This window comes from Hippichthys cyanospilos, chromosome 11 (assembly GCF_059441005.1).
Source record: "Hippichthys cyanospilos isolate Australia breed blue-spotted pipefish chromosome 11, RoL_Hcya_1.0, whole genome shotgun sequence".
In the NCBI taxonomy this organism is placed as follows: domain Eukaryota; kingdom Metazoa; phylum Chordata; class Actinopteri; order Syngnathiformes; family Syngnathidae; genus Hippichthys; species Hippichthys cyanospilos.
The window spans coordinates 12,174,403-12,190,984 of NC_142379.1; the positions used below are offsets into that span (position 1 = coordinate 12,174,403).

Consider the following 16,582-nt stretch of genomic DNA (forward strand, 5'->3'; position numbering starts at 1 on the left):
TCAAATAAAGAAATAATTGACTGCTTATAATAACACAACATAAAAATGTCATTCACACTGGTTTGTTAGTTTTTGTCTATACAGTATAGCATTAGTTTAGGTTAATAATTATTTATTACCATTCATAATATTTGCGTGTTCTTCCATTTGTCATTTAATGGGTCACTCCAGAGTTGGAGTTCATTTACCCCCCCCCCCCCCCATCAATTTTACATGCAAAATACTAAAACATGCAATTTCTGAGCCTATTATTGAAGAATATGCAGAAAAAAACGAAAAATGGATGTTTACTTTTCAAGAATTTTGAAGCCAAAATGTCCTCCAATTATGGAATGACCCCAATATGACAAATTATGCAATGCCATTTTTTCATTTTTATTTTTTTTAGCTAAGAACTTCTTTTTCAGTGGACACATTCTTTTATAATGTGCTGGGGATCCTTCAAGCAATATTATTTGAACATATAAATTTGTATGTACCTTTATTACATTGAGTTATTTCTTGTAATAATCCTCAGACTTTGTTGATTTGAGTACACTTTCATTCTACAGTATTTTTAAGACTTTTTTTTATTTTCTTCCCACATCAAGGTTTTAAACTAAGATCAGTTACTGTGATTTTCATTTTTATTGTTTAGCCCTTCAACATTAGGTTTGTTTGCACAATACTGTACACATGTTTGAAAAACAACCTCCAAATGAATTTTCTATATAGTATGTAATAAGTAGTGCCCACCTAAGCACCTGATTTTTTCTCCATTTACAGTATTTATAAACATACAGTTTTTCTGCAGCCAGCAGAGGGCGCGCCCACTAGACATCCATCCATCGACCCATCCATCCATTTTCTAGAGCCGCGTATCTTTACAAGGGTCGCAGGCGTGCTGGTGCCTATCCCAGCTGACTTTGGGCAGTCGGCGGGGGACATCCTGAACTGGTTGCCAGCCAATTGCATGGCACACAGAGACGAACAACCATTCACGCAGACAATCACACCTAAAGACAATTTAGCATGTCCAACACACCTGCCACGCATGTTTTTAAAGTGTGAGAATTGGTCGGAGAGCCCGGAGAGAACCCACATGGGCTCGGGAAGAACATGCAAACCCCACACAGGAAGGCCGGAGCGAGGTGGATTTGTGCTCCCACTATTTAAATTAATATAAAGCATAATATATAAATGTTCTTCCATTTAGCCATCAATTCTCTGCTAATTTTGTTAAAATCATAAGTGTGTCATTCATTTGCTTCATTTGGAGTGGGTTTAGCACCTCTTTCATGAGATTCTCCCTTGTCAATAAAATCAGGAATGATGCAACATGGTCAGTAAAACATGCAAGGAATGTAAAATGAATAAAGTCATTTTATAAAAATTCAAAATGATTTATTAAGTATATAACACTGAATTTGAAAAAGTTTTTTTTCATGGGTTCCAAGTTTACCAAGTGGCCTCTTTTGTCACTGCAGTGATGCTGAAAAAGAATTGCGGAATGTTGTTATGTACTTTCATAAAAGCATAACATCCAAGTGTGTATCTTTATCCGAACACTTTTATTAGGAATGAACTATTTCAGAACTAACATGCACACAGACAGGTTATTTGCTTTTTTAATCACAGAATGCTAGAACATAGTTTCCCAAGTGTAGGTATTTGATTTGTTTCAGTTTGAATTTTGGATTCAACTGTTACGGGTTTAAATTAAAAATTAGAGCCAAGGTTATGGTTGCAAAGTAGGGTTTAAAAATACGGAGGTATCCAAGTTAAAATACCAAACAAGCCTGACTTAAACATTCATATTTACATCTCATACAGTATATGTGTTATGGTTTTAAATTAATTTTCAAAACAGGGGTATAGTTTCTAGGCATTGTTACGTAGAAAAATGGTGAGTGTTTCAAATAGAGGTTTCAAATTATTCATGTACATTTCATGGAAATCGCCAAGGCTTTCTTTCAGTTGTCAAGCCAAAATAAACATGTTTTCAACAAAGATTGCTATGTGATGCTATTACTACCTATTTACTTTTGTATAGCAATGGAGTAGTCTATGACCATTTTTAATACGAGTAATAGGATCCATAGACGCCATGTGCAGAATCTGTGTAGTTGTCGGCGCCCTTGTACTTTCCTCGACATGCCAGACTGTTGACCTGACACACACACATACACGACATGAATACATTATATACTGTGTTTTTGAATATTTAATTTTTAACCGACTTAAGATACTCAAAAAAACATTTTTGGACATCTACACTTACGTACAGTATTTCTCTGAGTAAAAGTCGAGTTTTTTTTTTTCCCTAATTTTAAACCCCATTATTACGGGGGTTGACTTATAATCGCATAACTCAAAACCAGACCAATTTTCTCCACATATCTATGTTTGAATAACTTTAATTCGAATGCGATATAAGTAATATCATGTCATGTACAAGACTTAAAATGATTATATATACCTTTAATTTGACATAGTATGCATCCCTTTTTCGAGGGTTTGTACAGAACATTGCAAAAATACACTTTCGTCAAGCATTGCCCGATAGCATCTTTGTTGTCTACTACATCAAGGCAGCATGGTTGACTTTGACGCATTATAAAAGGAAAATCAGCTTGACTGTCCAAAACAAAAATGCAAGAGCAGTGGCAAGCATGGATGTCAGCAGGTGGGGGACGAAACTAATCTTGCCAAAGTCATCACTTGGATTAAAGAAAGCTTCAGCAAAGCATTTCTGGAGACCTCCATTTTAAACAGATTGGATCGGTCCGTAAGGACATTGAAACAAATGACAATGAAGTGGAAGAGCACGTTCGGAAGTTATACAGCTCCACAAATAAAATTTGATTGATTGATTGAAGTTATATTCATACATTAAAATGGGAGGAGCTATTTGCTGTTTCAGATAGTGCTGATGACTTTTAGACAAATTCATATTCAGCTGTAAATATGCAATAAAAATTGGTGGAGGGGTAGATTTCTAAGCGAGGTCGACTTGTACTCTGAGAAATACAGTACTTTGCCAAAAACTGAACTGTTCAAGCTAAGAGCCATGCCAAGACAAAAATAAAAAAATCACAAGACCAGCACTTTTTCCCCCTCTGACCTCGGCCCTCTTGATGAACTGCTCCGTGGCGGCCTTCTCGTTCTCCTTGTGTCCACGCCACGCCCGCAGCGCAGAAGCCTGCAGGGCGCGGCCGAAGGAGAAGGTGAGGATCCAAGGTTTGGCCAGGGGGCAGTTGTTGATGGCATTGAGGTGCACGGATGCCTCCTCTTCGCTCTGGCCCCCTGAGAGGAAAGCCACACCTACCAGGAAATGTAACATATTTAGTATTGACTTTTACACCAGGATGTCACTGGTACCTCTGGCAAGCAATGGTGCTGATAGCATCATAAGTAAACAAACCCATATTTATCATTGCTTTGTTTAGCAATGACGAGCCACCCAAAATTAAGAGGGACATCTTGGACGAAAAGTCTATAGGGTTAAAACTTTGTTAGGGTTTGGGTCTACATACCTGCCACCGCTGGAGGAACGGTGCGGCGCAAGGCGGTGAGGGTCGCCATGGCGACATCCTCGGGACTGTACTTTTTGCTGCAGCTGTGTCCTGGCGTGACCATGTTGGGTTTGAGCAGTGTGCCCTCTAGGTACACGTGGTGGTCCGACATGGCTTGGTAAACCGCCGCCAGCACCTTAACTCCAATACAATATTTTCTCTATTTGTGCGTCTTTGAATCACGCAGGTGAGAGACTGCCTGCTCACCTTCTCTGTGACATACTGGCAGCGCTTCAGATCGTGATCTCCGTCAGGCAAGAGCTCAGGCTCAATGACGGGCACCATGCCTTGCTGGAGGAAACGGCATTGTAACATTGCATCCAATCAAAACTATATTAAAGAAATTAGACAAACTAGCGTGGTGCTAACTAAGATGAGGTTAGTACAAGACAATGGGATTGTGCAAGCTCCTGCAAATGAAAGTAAGTGATTTTAAAGTAGCCCTGCGATTGGCTGGCAACCAGTCCAGGGTGTCCCACGCCTACTGCCCGAAGACGGCTGTGATAGGCACCTGCAAGCCAGCGAGCCTTGTGAGGATAAGCAGGTAAATTAGATGGCTGGATGAATTTCAACGGAAAAAATATAACTATTTGTTTGATCGATACACTGCATCGCTGTAGGCTAAATTCCCATACATTTGAATGAATCGGTAAAAATGGCTTTGTAAGTATCAGTTAAAGATTGACAATACATTTTTTCTTTGTTGGTTTTTTAACCATGGCGGCTATGTACACTCACCTGTTGGCAGATGCTGGCATAGCGAGCCAGGACGTTGGCGTTCTCAGAAATGGCCAGCTTGGAAGGGTTGGCATCGCTGATCTTCATCACACAGCGCCACTTGGCGAAGGAGGCACCATCTTTTTTGTATTGGGCGCAACGCTCTGATAAGCCATCCAGACCTATGGAAAAACGTTTTATACAACTTTGTAATTTACTCCTTGCATGATCTCTTGCATTTCCAGTACTCACCTTGGGTGGTGGTTTCACCACAAGTTCCTGCCAGAGGAACAACCCCCTTGTCAACCTGAGCAACAAACGACAAAGATATGAATACTGGGTAGTTTGAGGGGTTAATTTTGAGCCCCCCTGTTTTAAGAGTGCATAGAAAAAAAACTCAGACCTTTGAATTCAGCTTGTCAAAAATGTCAAATGTTACCACGGCAACTAAAAATGAATGGCTGACTGCTCTTGGTTCATAGATTAGGCACCCCTGGTGTGACCTAACCCCTAGCAAGTAATTTAGCAAATGTACTGTACCTTGACGCCGACCAGGATGCCTCTGTCTCGGATCATCTTGACAAAGCTGACCCCTCCGTCTGAGTGCTGGTAGAGAGTTTCATGGAAAAAGATGACTCCTCCAATGCAGCCGTTGACGCGCTCGTCGGCGTTAAATAGGATTTGACGAAACTGACGACGGTTCTCCTCTGTGTTTTCCACGCCCACTTGAGCCAGACGCTTGGCCATGCTGCCTGTTGCCAACGCCCGCAAATGTAAACAAATCAGTTTTCCCAATTGAAATGAAATGGAATGGAATGACTCAATTTGAAAACTCTTTGAAAGCTTTTGTTAACAAAATAAGATAAAGCAAAAATGCCTTGAGTTTTTTTATACAATAATTTGTGTTTTGTGATTTTGCACTTGACAAGTTATCCATATCTTAAAAAAAAAAAAAAAACAGTTTCACGATCAAAATTAAAAATCTGCTGCAAAAAGTAATCAAAATGTACGTACCCACTGACTCGTCCGCAGCCAAGATGCCCTTCCCTGGAGAAATGATGCGCATAGCGGTCTCATGGAGTTCCTTCTTCTGAGTCTCAGACAGGGCAGCGAACTGGTGCGTCATGTTGAAGAACTGTGGTTCCTTCAATGGAGGTAGAGGGTATCACTGAGCCATCAATGACATTGCGTTTTAAAAAAGAAATGATTAAAAAAAAAAATCCTGGCTTTACATCACATAAAAACACATTCTAAACCCAAAAAGTATCTCAAAAACAAAATAATCTTTTTATTTGAACTGGGTAGATGTCACAAAATTACTCAAAAAAAGTTACAAAATTGTTATCAATTATTATTATTTAAATACATGCATTGAACTAAAATCAAATGAATTTGAAAACATATATAAAATATTACACTTATTATAAAAATAAAATGCGTAAAATGCACCGTTTATCTATTAAAAAAAAAGAACTACAAAACATTCTCACTTATTTTCTCACAAAAAGCAGCCATGAAATGGTTTTGTTTGTTTGAGTTAAAAAAGAAAGATACTGACTTAAAATGTCCCGTTCCAGTTTGCTGAAATAATCACTTTCTTTAGAAAAAAATAACTAAAATAAAAAAAAGGAGCGGCAAATGGTTCCTACCTTGACAAGAAGTGAAATGTGTGGCGATTCTTGGCGATGTGACAAACTGGAACGATGGCAGGGCCTTTTTCATGGAATTTGGTGGCGTGGGCGGGGCTTGCACACCCCATCACTCACACCAAATTAGATATACGGTACAGAATAACATTTGAGCATAATCAGCTCTTTTCAAATGATAGTAAGAATAAAATAAAAACAAATAAAGTAAATAGTTGCAATGAAGATGAACTGAAAATGTCGAATTTAACGAAACATTCGTGGACAAAGTACTGAATGAAGTGGCCTGAACTCAAACCAATTTGCTCCTTTATCAGCATTGCAATTTATATTCTAATTAGTTCAAATGTCCCCAGGGAGATTGTGGTCAAACCTCCTGCTATTTGAGTCCTCACCCTGGAAGTCTCACAGGTCTTTTAAACAGTCTCAAAGTACTTCATCAACTTCTCGAGCGAGGTTTGATCTGAGAAGGAGAAATAGAACTTCACTTCGCCTCCATTTATACACTCTAGTCAAGAATAAACCCGAATTGGGAGAAAAAGCCAGCCTAGTTCTGTGTCCAAGAGGAACCAAGCCGATGTTGGGTTATTTATACCCAGTCCACTGGAATGAAAGCTAGACCCAGCACATTTACTCAAGATTTTAATCTAACTGGGTTTAGGAAATGCACGTTTTGTTTTGTTTTAAATTGGATTGTCATGAAAATTTACACAGTTAAAACTCAACTCTTTCAACTTTATACTGGTCTGTACAGCCAATCGCAGAGTGAGAACTCTGGACTTTCTACGGAATTCCCACTGGCAGGCTGCGGTACACGCTGTTTGGGGCCACAACTCCAGCCTCCACCTGTACATACAGTATGTTTGTTTAGTTGTGCCAATCCCTGGCAAAAATTCTACTAATTGCCACTGGCACTGACAAGTTGCTACTACACGTAGCCTTTCCAGGCCACTATGAAGAAGAGTTGTTAAAACGATCATTGGTTTATGATAAAAGGATGACCACGCCCCTGCCACTGTGGGTCAGTGTGGCTGTGAGTGGCCACAGTCACCCGCTAAATCAAAAGCCCAAAAGACATTCCGTGGTGCTCCCATTGTGAAATAGATCAAGAAGAGCAATTACATGTGGGTTTCTCCCACTGGGAAGCCATCGCTGTCAGCCAATTAAAAACACTTAATGACCCTGCTTTATCTAGTGCTCTTATTGAGGCTGTCCTCATTGGCTGGTTGGCTCGGGCCTCTAAATGGGTCAGCTCAAAATTTGCTGTCCTGTATGATGTGAAGACAGGTTGTTTCCAGTTGTATCGTTTGTTCCTATCATATGCCACCATTTCCAGGGTCTCCGATTAAGCGCTTTGAGAGTCTTTTCTAACCGACTGATACTTTCTAGAGCCGTGGAACAGTGTGCCCAAACTTCTTTGCCCCGAAATTTACTTTCCCAGCAGCCCACCTCGCACGAATCTTGAAAATATACCTAAATATATTAAATTGATCCCGTAATGCATGAAACGAACAGCCCTGGAATGCTTTTATTTTGAAGTTCCTCCCAGAAGCAAGATTGTGACAACGATCTGCTACCGATCTGCTAAAATCAACTTATTTGTAAAATTTACAGGTCACATTTTGTAATAAAAACATTGACTTTTGTACAGGGATGTGTAGATTTCTAATAGCCATTGTATTTATCATCAAATGAGTTTTACAGTTATAGAAGTGCAAACATTGTGAAAACCCAGATGCCTATAGGTGAAATACAGTTGTGAAGCTTCCATTCAATGTTCCAATACCTTTGGAGGGGTGGGGTGGTGTCTAAATGAAAATTAAAAAAAAGAAGCTAAAACTTTATTCAATTGCCTTTATTGTATAAAAGAATAAAGTAGAAAATTCCAGTAGAAACTTTACAATAGTAAAAAACAAAACAACTGGATGCATTCAGTTGACTGGCCGCTTACGAGATTGCCCAACGAGACGTGATCACGTCACTAGCAAACTTGCGGCTAGCAAAGATACCAAAGGAAAGCTGTCCCATGAACATGCGAAACGAGGTCAGCAAAAACCGGGAACAAAACGGAAAATAAAAAGTGCACTTTGCTTGAAAGTACATAAAGATTTATTTGAGTGGCAAATCCTGCAGTTAAGTCTTTTCATCACTTTTTGACTTTTACCAAGCTAATATCCTTGGCGGATTTGCGACTTTCCGTTTTGTCACGTGCAGCAGGAATGTGAATGGAACACAAAATAAATTAAAAAAGTCATAGAAAACAAGACAAACTGACAAAAAAGGCTACAAATATGCTACAGCAAAAATAAATTACATCAAGACGATCCTTTCAAAACGTGGTGAAATACTTTTTCGGGACTCAAATCATATCAAGTGTTTTCTTGTTTCGCGTGACATACATCTCAAATCCACTGGATTTATTTTCAAACTATCATCGCAACACGATTTTTGTTCAGGATTGGTAACAAATATTTACACTCTTGAAAGTCACAACACGGAGGACCAACGGTGTGTTTGTGTGTATGTTGTGGGACATTTGCACTGCACCAGAAGTGCATTTGTGAGAATGAGAATGTGCGAGTGTATGCGAGAGATTGGTCAGTACAAAAGGCACTGGAAGTGTCACTCGATGAAACCAAACAATTTCATGCTAAAGAGGGAAAAAACAAAGCTCGTTTGCACAAAAAAGCTCATTGAATGTAACTGGCTAGCCATTAGCATTTAACATCAGGTATGAAGAAATGTAAAAGTTTCTGGATCCATATTCACAGTTGACAAAAAAAAAAAAAAAAATCTTCGGTCCAAACCAGCACACACCTTTTATCAGTTTAGTGGTTGCCATGGTAACCCAATGTACTAAACCAGCCTGTAGAGGGCGCTGATGGTGCGGGCCGCCAGATTAAGGAAGCCTCTGCCAGCATTGATCCAGTCCTGCCAGTGGGGACCGTTATGCTGAGGGTCAGAATCAGACAAATTAAAAAGTCAGTAGTAGTCAGCTAACATGTTATATTAGTGACCTATTTGGAGGACATTAGATTAAAAACGTAACAAACAAACAAAAAAGACTTGGCTAACACATGTCGCAATAAAACAAGTGTATATAACACTGCATTTAATGTGCAGGTTTGCGTTATGAGTTTGTGTGAGCTAATGGTTTTGGGTTTGTGTGCGGACTACCAATGTAAATGTACACACGCATGCGTGGACAATCGAAATCTCCGTTTTTGTAAGAGACACACACAACCCTGAGCATGTAAACAAAGGTGATGTCATCGCCTGCCTCACTCAGACATGCAGCCTGTGTGTGAGGAGGGGGGGGAGGTGTGAGGAGAGTCTGTTGACAAGTGCTCACGCAAGGCAGTGTGAGGAGGGTGGGGGGAAGGGGAAGGAGATAAGAAAGGCAACAGTAGCTTAACATTTGTTCAGAGTAAAGTGACCTCATTCATAATAAAGTCAAGTCTTCTTATGCATGTTGTTTAGTTAGTGATTACAACAACAACAAGTTCAAGCGTCGGCGCAAAAGTCACATGGATGCTAAAAGAAAGAGGCGTGGTCACATCAGTCAGTCACATGTATCCTACATCAAACCTTGGCCAGTTACTCCCTTTATCAGCAGACTACACGACTGCTCAGTTCAACAACTAGGGAATCGCACTGTGATGTCACACAGATGTCACACTATGATGTCAGTTCAATTGTCATATCAGGCTGTGATGTCACACAATGACATCATAACAAGCGTGGACATCAGTTAGTGAAGATGTCATAACATGACACTAAAGTTAAATCACGTGATGCTGGGCATTATAATGATTATGGCATAGGATGTCATGCCATCCAGCTGTGATGTCACAACACATTACACGTGACTAATGACAGCAACATACAACGAACACGCTAAGATGTCGCTCAAAAGTGTAAAGACATCACACTATGATGTCACACTATGATGTTTCACTGTGATGTCATGAGCTCTTAAGTCACACTATGACCTTATGTCATGACATGAAATGAGCAATGTTCAATATCAGTTTTTTTCCCCAGTTTGCTTTGTTTGTTAGTTTAGTATCTCTTGCTGGTGTCTTCATCTGCAAATAGCAGATACTTTGAAATGAATATGATATCGGTCTGATATCGCTACCTAGTGTCACCCATTCTCAACTTGACAAATTTGCATATCTGCAGATATCTTACCGCTGTCAGCATGGAGGCATTAAGTTGGTCCCCGATGGCCCGAAGCTGTAAGGCCACAGTGTTGGTGTCTACGGGCCTTGCCTCCAGCGTGGCCTGGCCTCTGGCATGCGGCCCACCACCAAACGGGCGCTGATCCCGCGGCAGCAAGTCTGGCAGGGGACCTTGCTGGTGGGCCGGCTCCTGAAGCTGCTGACGGTCTATAAAAAAAATAAAAAAAATAAAACAAAGGAAAAGTAGGAAAAGAACAGTGTTAGACTTTTTTGGGTGTTGACCAATGACCCCCCCCCCCCCCCCCCCTTCCCCCACACACACTTCCTGCCAGTTCTCATTGAAATGGTTTTCCCCAGAAACCCGAGTGGCTTCTTGGGGCAGGAGGATTAGCAGGAGATAACTAGACGAGAGAAAAACAAACAAAACCGAGAAAGGGTTGTGGCTTGTTGCCAAGGCAACTGGAAGACAGTACGTTCTATCACGATTGTCAGGTGGACTCGGACGTTGTACTCTGAATGGACAACTCCCTGAACTCCCAAACTGAGTTCATTAATTACCAGGCTTGGCCAGAATTGATGACTCACTTGATTGTAAAACCAAAATCCGCTACCTTAAAAATGTTATTGAATAATTTACAAGGGATCAAATGGTGAAAAATATGAACATGTTCTGTTAGTTTTGCCTGAATTTACTTACAAGTAAATATCAGCGTTACTCTCAATAATAAACAGAAGTAGACCAAAAATAAACACATTTAGGCATGAGTCATCCTCTATAATACGGTAATGGCGCCAGCTAATTTCCTCGAATTATTTGTCTAATTTGACAGTTATGTGACAGTTTGATTTGATAGAAAGGCACGTTAATGATAGTATTTGGTGTTTTAATTGGGTGTTTGGGTGAGTATGTAAGTTATCAGGAAATGCAAGGCTGCATGTGCAGGACAAGTCTCAACATGTCCCACAGCTGAGCAGCACTGACTGGTGGGAGGGAGGGACAGAGAAGGGGGAAAAGCTGCAGGAAGGAGAGGAAGGGGGGTAACCCACACAACCAGCTGGGCTAAAACCATGTCACTGCTTTAAAAGATGCAAACTCCACCTCCCCAACTTTCCAGTCAAGACTTACTTGTGATAACATTCTAATTCATATTTTATAAGTGAGTCAACAAATAAAAGAACTAAATCATTCCAAAATCCTTTAATAATTTTATTCAAATTATTGTATATATCTGCAGTACCTGCACTTTTATTTTTCACTTCTGTGTATTTCAAACAGAGACTAACACTCAAGGAGTAGTCAGTTTAATTTGCCACTTGTGGGATCTTAAATTCAGTTGGAATTTAATTTTCTAGAATGAATGTTCTGACTTTTGTAAAAAATGAGCCTAGGGTTTTCCTTTATAATGATCTGCCGTTGGTCTAAAAGATTTTTTATGAATCAGAAGATCTAGCAGTATTGGTTACTTGGTACCATTGACACGAGAGACATATACACGTGGTACTATCAGTTTGGGGGTAAAAAGTGCTATCAAATATACAGTAATTATGAAAAATATAAAAAACATCTTTAAGAAGATTTGCGTCTGAATGTTTTATCTCATTGAACAAACAGAAAGCATGAGTCAAATCTTATTTTTTCCACCTGGTAACAATATCATGTGCTCCACAAACTGGTCGGTGCACTTTTGGCCTCGGCTTGCGTCAACGACATACGCCAGTGCACGTCAATCCACACGCAAACACCCCACAGTACATGTATGAACTCAATTTTATTTATGTGAGGAGGATGAGGCATGGAAGATCAATGGCAGATTTGCAACCATAAACATCTTGCTTTTCAAAGCGCCATCTACAGTGAAACCATGCAAATGGGTACATTTGGAATACTGTACTGTATTGACAACTAAAACAATCAAATATACAGGAAACAGTTACAAACTGTACTTGTGGTGACCTTTTGGGTTGATGTGTCTCACTATTAGGTTGTTCTGATTAGTGTATACCTACAGAAAATACTCCTCATTGCTCTCCATATTCATGTTTAGTCATATTCATCTGTAGCGCTGCACCTTTTACATAAACTGTTACGTTTTTCGAAACAAAGCACATTCATGCTGATTTATAAAGGAAGAGGTAAATACACCTATATACCCGTTGGTTATGTACTGACAGCTACATATACTGTACCTATAAGTAGTTGCAACTGTAAATATTCCCTCATATACGATGTCACTCATGGATGGATCTATTTGCACAGTCTGTACTTCAGCACATTTCTACTTGACATTATATACATAAATAATTACTTTAAAATACAATATGCCTCAAAGCCAGAGTTATCTTTAATTTCGGACTGCAACCAATTATTATTTTAACAATCGATTAATCTGTCATTTACTTTGTCAATGGATCCACTTGAAAAAAATTGCTAAATTAACTATAACTAGAAGATTATTTCAAATTGGCAGTGAAATAATAAAATAGAATAGGATTCGGTGACTGATTTGGTCTGTAACATGCCAGGAAATGGGGCAAAAGTGCACGTTTCTTTCCCCAAAGTAAAACAAAAATTTGATACAGTTCAACACAAAGATGATAAGTGTGTTTACATGGAGGATTAGGAAGGTTTTGAATCAAACAGTCTTGAAATGATTCATCTATTGGAAAAAATGGTTATCAATTAATTTCATAAGCAACTAGTTGTTGATTAATCAATTTATTGTTGCAGCATTGCATACATTTATGTAGTCCCACACTTGCATCTTAGCTATTCCAGTGCTTTATGTGCCCATTTGGAGAACATTCCCCTCAGAATGCCGTTAACCTACCTGATTGATCTCCCAAGGCATCGTTTGGCTGGCTGTGTGGTGAAGGTGGAGGCGTGGGCAGAGTGGGTTGCTGCTGGTTGTTTTGCTGCTGGTTCTGCTGGTGATTGTTAGGCAAGGTGTGCAAGAAGAAATGACAGGCACTCAGGTGTTGATGGGGCAGAGGGCCGCCTGCCCCTGCAGCAGCCTCGCCCACGCTTTCCAAGGTCTCGGCACGTGCCATCTCACTGCTAGACTGAAACAACATAACAAGTATTTTTTGCAATCATCTTTTTTTTTTTCAACTTTTTTCCTCTTTTTATTTGAAAGTTTGGTTTTATTTTGTTTGTTTGTAGTTTGATTGGTGTTTAAATGAAGTCACTTAATCTTAACTAGACTTTGCAACATACAAAAACTGCTAAAAATTACATGCGTGTTCTGTTATTACCCAAAAATATCAACACGTGAAGCTAAGCCCAGTTATTCTCAAATTGTGCTGAGATACTGCTAGTCACACACAAAAGTATCATTGCCCAAGTAATAGTTGTATTTAGTTTCTAAAATAAATACATTTGCATTTAATCTCCGTATAGTTTTGCATGTTCAATTCATTTTAATGGAATCATTATCTAAAGTTTTTTTTATTTTCCACGAGGTTTTATTTCTCCTGTATTTAAGTGAGTTTAAACAGTGCAAAATATTATGGAGTACACACACATATATATGTTCACTATATATGTATATAATTATGGACTATATTATGGAGGGAGGAGCGGAGGGGGATTTTTGGTTAAATTAGTACATTCCTTTTCTCCGGAAGATTCCTTGATGTAAATTGAGAATCGATTATTTAACTGATTTAAGGGTTCCGAATGGCAGAAGATGTCCAACACTATTTATCGACCTTACTGCATGCGCTTAAAATGCATGCTTGAACTACATTCCTCTATTGCTCGCATGGGGGCAGCACATCTCACCTTTCGGATTCCAGTGTTGGTAAACAAAACGAACGCTCTCCAAGTTATTAATTCCATATTTATTCAACATTGCTGAATCCACTTCTCTATCTTAAATGTACAGTTAGAGAACTGACATTTGCCGTGACATTTGCATGAAGAGCGGTAACACGCCATTGATACTTGTACAGCGTTACTGGGTAGCTTAACTAGTATATTAAAATACGATTAGTTTCGTTCAGTTTTGCACGATATACAGAGTATTTGTGGTATGCCATTATGTCTTACCGATTTGTGGTGATTCTCCGTGTTGAGTTATTCTTCGGGCGGGTAAGTACAGGCGCAAATCCGGGGACATCGGAGGCGGACCGCTGAGAAAACAAGTGTCATGCGGTTTGTAGGAGAGTGTCACTTCATGTCAGACGATATCGCCCGAAGACTTTGGTGACTAGTTGAAGATTGTTACGAATCCATTCGTGAGGCTGCTACCGACCGGTACTCATTACGCTCGTTGGTCTTCGTCCTTTACAAGTCTTTGCCGCCTAGCAGGGTTCCCTCAGTTTTATACTTGGCAGCAACGTCCGGTGTGATGTTTCAAAATAAAATATAAACGTTTGTGGATACGTTCCACGTGAATTGAGACACAAAAACCATCAAGACAAAATATGATTTTCAGTTAAATTTTCAATTACATTCTTCCCAAATTATGAATATTCTTTATGTTTTAATGCACAAAGCAACACTTCAAAAATCAATAATAGTGGCAGAAACACACAAAAACCTCACTGATTTTCTCCTCCTAAATTATATTACAATTATTAATACTAATAATATATACATTTTTACATTAAAAGACTAATGTTCTGAATAAAAAGTTGCTTTTTCGAATACAATAAAAAAACAAAGATGCAACTGTAAAAAAAACATTTGCAAGAAAATATGCAACTGTTATCCAAAAAAAACGACTCTTAATTGAAAGTTTTTTTCATTTAATCTATTTTTATGAAAAACTATTAACTTTTACCCGATTATATAGACAATTTTCATCACAAATAATATGTCAAACATGCCTTTTCCACTTGAAAACATGCATATTATTTTGACCAATTTTTCCTCATAACTTTCCAACTTTAACCTCGTGACGCACTATTTTTCCTTTCAATGTGTTTCAATTACTCCTGAATGACATGAAAGTTGAATGAAGCTGAATGACATGTTATGTTACTCATTTTGTATTAAAACTCAAACAATTACAATGCATAAATAAGTCTTAAGCACGTGGTGATTTGTTAACTACAAAAATTGGTAAGTACTCCACCTGTCATGCTTTTACTTTGACGGAGCGCTATCTTAACTTCCGGGAGGCGGTCTTCTCTCTTGGTCCATAACAAGTGCTGACATGCTCCTGACACCAGCTGCTGTCTCCGCCCCCTCTTTACCTAAAGTCCTCTTTTTTTTTTTTTAAACACCTTTCTTTTTCTTTGTATTTACTCACACATACATGTCACTCAACTCCTTGCATGCAAACTGTCACTGTCATCAAATAGGGCCCGCAGGAATTTGCATTTTAACAGTTGGTGGTTTCTTTTTCAGCATGTAAACAAACCTGCACTCATGCTGAGCTTCATCCCCAACCCCCAGCCGGCTTTCCCCTTCACTTCCTAACAATGACTCAGCCCAGGGTGTCAGGTTTCTCAGTGTTGTGCCACACATGCTTGGCATATGTAGAAATACTTAAAAACAATTGACGCCAGTGCTTGAGGCTCAAATCAAGGGTATAATCCTTGTTGAAAGACATGCAGAGTTTACAGTGCATAAACAGGTGTAATGTGACGTCACTTACTTTACTTGGGAATCCCCAGACACATACACCTGTTACACAAATACATGCAACCAAATGTCCACAGATAACAGATTATGAGGCCTCATGCGAGTTGTGTCATGGTTTTGGTCCTAGGTCTAATGGCTGCATAGCATCTGTTACCTTGAAGTAAATAACACTGTTGATGTTTGAGCTGCATCCCCACCTAAAGTTCTTTTAGTTGTCTGTGTTGTCAACACATTGTCAATATTGTCAAAAATGTATCAGTTTAATTCTGCAATGCATGACCAAATTATACCACACACGAAGACTAGCTTGCGGCTGCAGCAACATTAAGGATACGATTTACCTCTAAATAATTCAGTTTGAACATTTTTTATAAAAGCATATATCGAACTAGTTTGCTTCACATTAATCAGTTGCCCAAGAAGTACTTCCTGTATTTTTTTTTTCCTTAATTTTTTTAGGTTGCTGCATGCAAGCGTTAGCCACTCACTGTTAGCCGGCGAACAGCATGGTGATGCAAGATTCAAGATGTCTAACAGTCAGGTCAATCTACTTCTGGGGTTGACACTGGAGAAAGCTGAGTGGTAGACACCTCAAAGTTCACTGAGTATTGACTGAAGAGAGATCAAGTATGATCAAACGATATCTTTTCAATCTTTTCAACAGTAAATGTATTGTATAACATTAGTTTTTTTTTTTTTTTTTTTTTTTTTTTGGGGGGGGGGGGGGGGGGGGGGTTACGTACAACCAACCACACAGATTATTCTCCATATTTTCATCATGTGCTTGTTGTGGCCCGGAGCAATCATGATGCTTCATGTGACCGGGCGAGAAAGTCACACATAGCGTGACCTCAATCTAATTGAGCATTTGCTTAGTTACTGTTGCTAAAG

The 16,582-nt window shown here is 39.2% G+C and overlaps 2 protein-coding genes across 3 annotated transcripts; both read right to left on the bottom strand.

Moving 5' to 3' along the window:
* Positions 1–1,531: 1,531 nt before the first annotated feature.
* On the bottom strand, positions 1,532–5,951 carry aldoca (aldolase, fructose-bisphosphate C, a). The gene is made up of 9 exons (XM_088428540.1): positions 5,921–5,951; positions 5,286–5,415; positions 4,812–5,023; positions 4,524–4,578; positions 4,293–4,453; positions 3,762–3,845; positions 3,516–3,690; positions 3,104–3,303; positions 1,532–2,149 (listed from the first exon to the last, which is right to left on the bottom strand). Exons 2-9 carry the CDS (start codon positions 5,395–5,397, stop codon positions 2,057–2,059), a joined length of 1,092 nt encoding a protein of 363 aa, XP_088284666.1. The 5' UTR covers positions 5,398–5,415; positions 5,921–5,951; the 3' UTR covers positions 1,532–2,056.
* Positions 5,952–7,757: 1,806 nt separating this feature from the next.
* Positions 7,758–14,410, bottom strand: bbc3 (BCL2 binding component 3). 2 transcript variants are annotated; one of them, XM_088426818.1, is made up of 4 exons: positions 14,150–14,410; positions 12,930–13,156; positions 10,112–10,308; positions 7,758–8,869 (listed from the first exon to the last, which is right to left on the bottom strand). In XM_088426818.1, the coding sequence occupies exons 2-4, from the start codon at positions 13,147–13,149 to the stop codon at positions 8,774–8,776; spliced, it is 513 nt and encodes a 170-aa protein (XP_088282944.1). In that variant the 5' UTR covers positions 13,150–13,156; positions 14,150–14,410; the 3' UTR covers positions 7,758–8,773. The 2 variants fall into 2 exon arrangements, with proteins under 2 accessions (XP_088282944.1, XP_088282943.1); XM_088426817.1 differs by having other exon boundaries at positions 12,930–13,161.
* Positions 14,411–16,582: the final 2,172 nt, after the last annotated feature.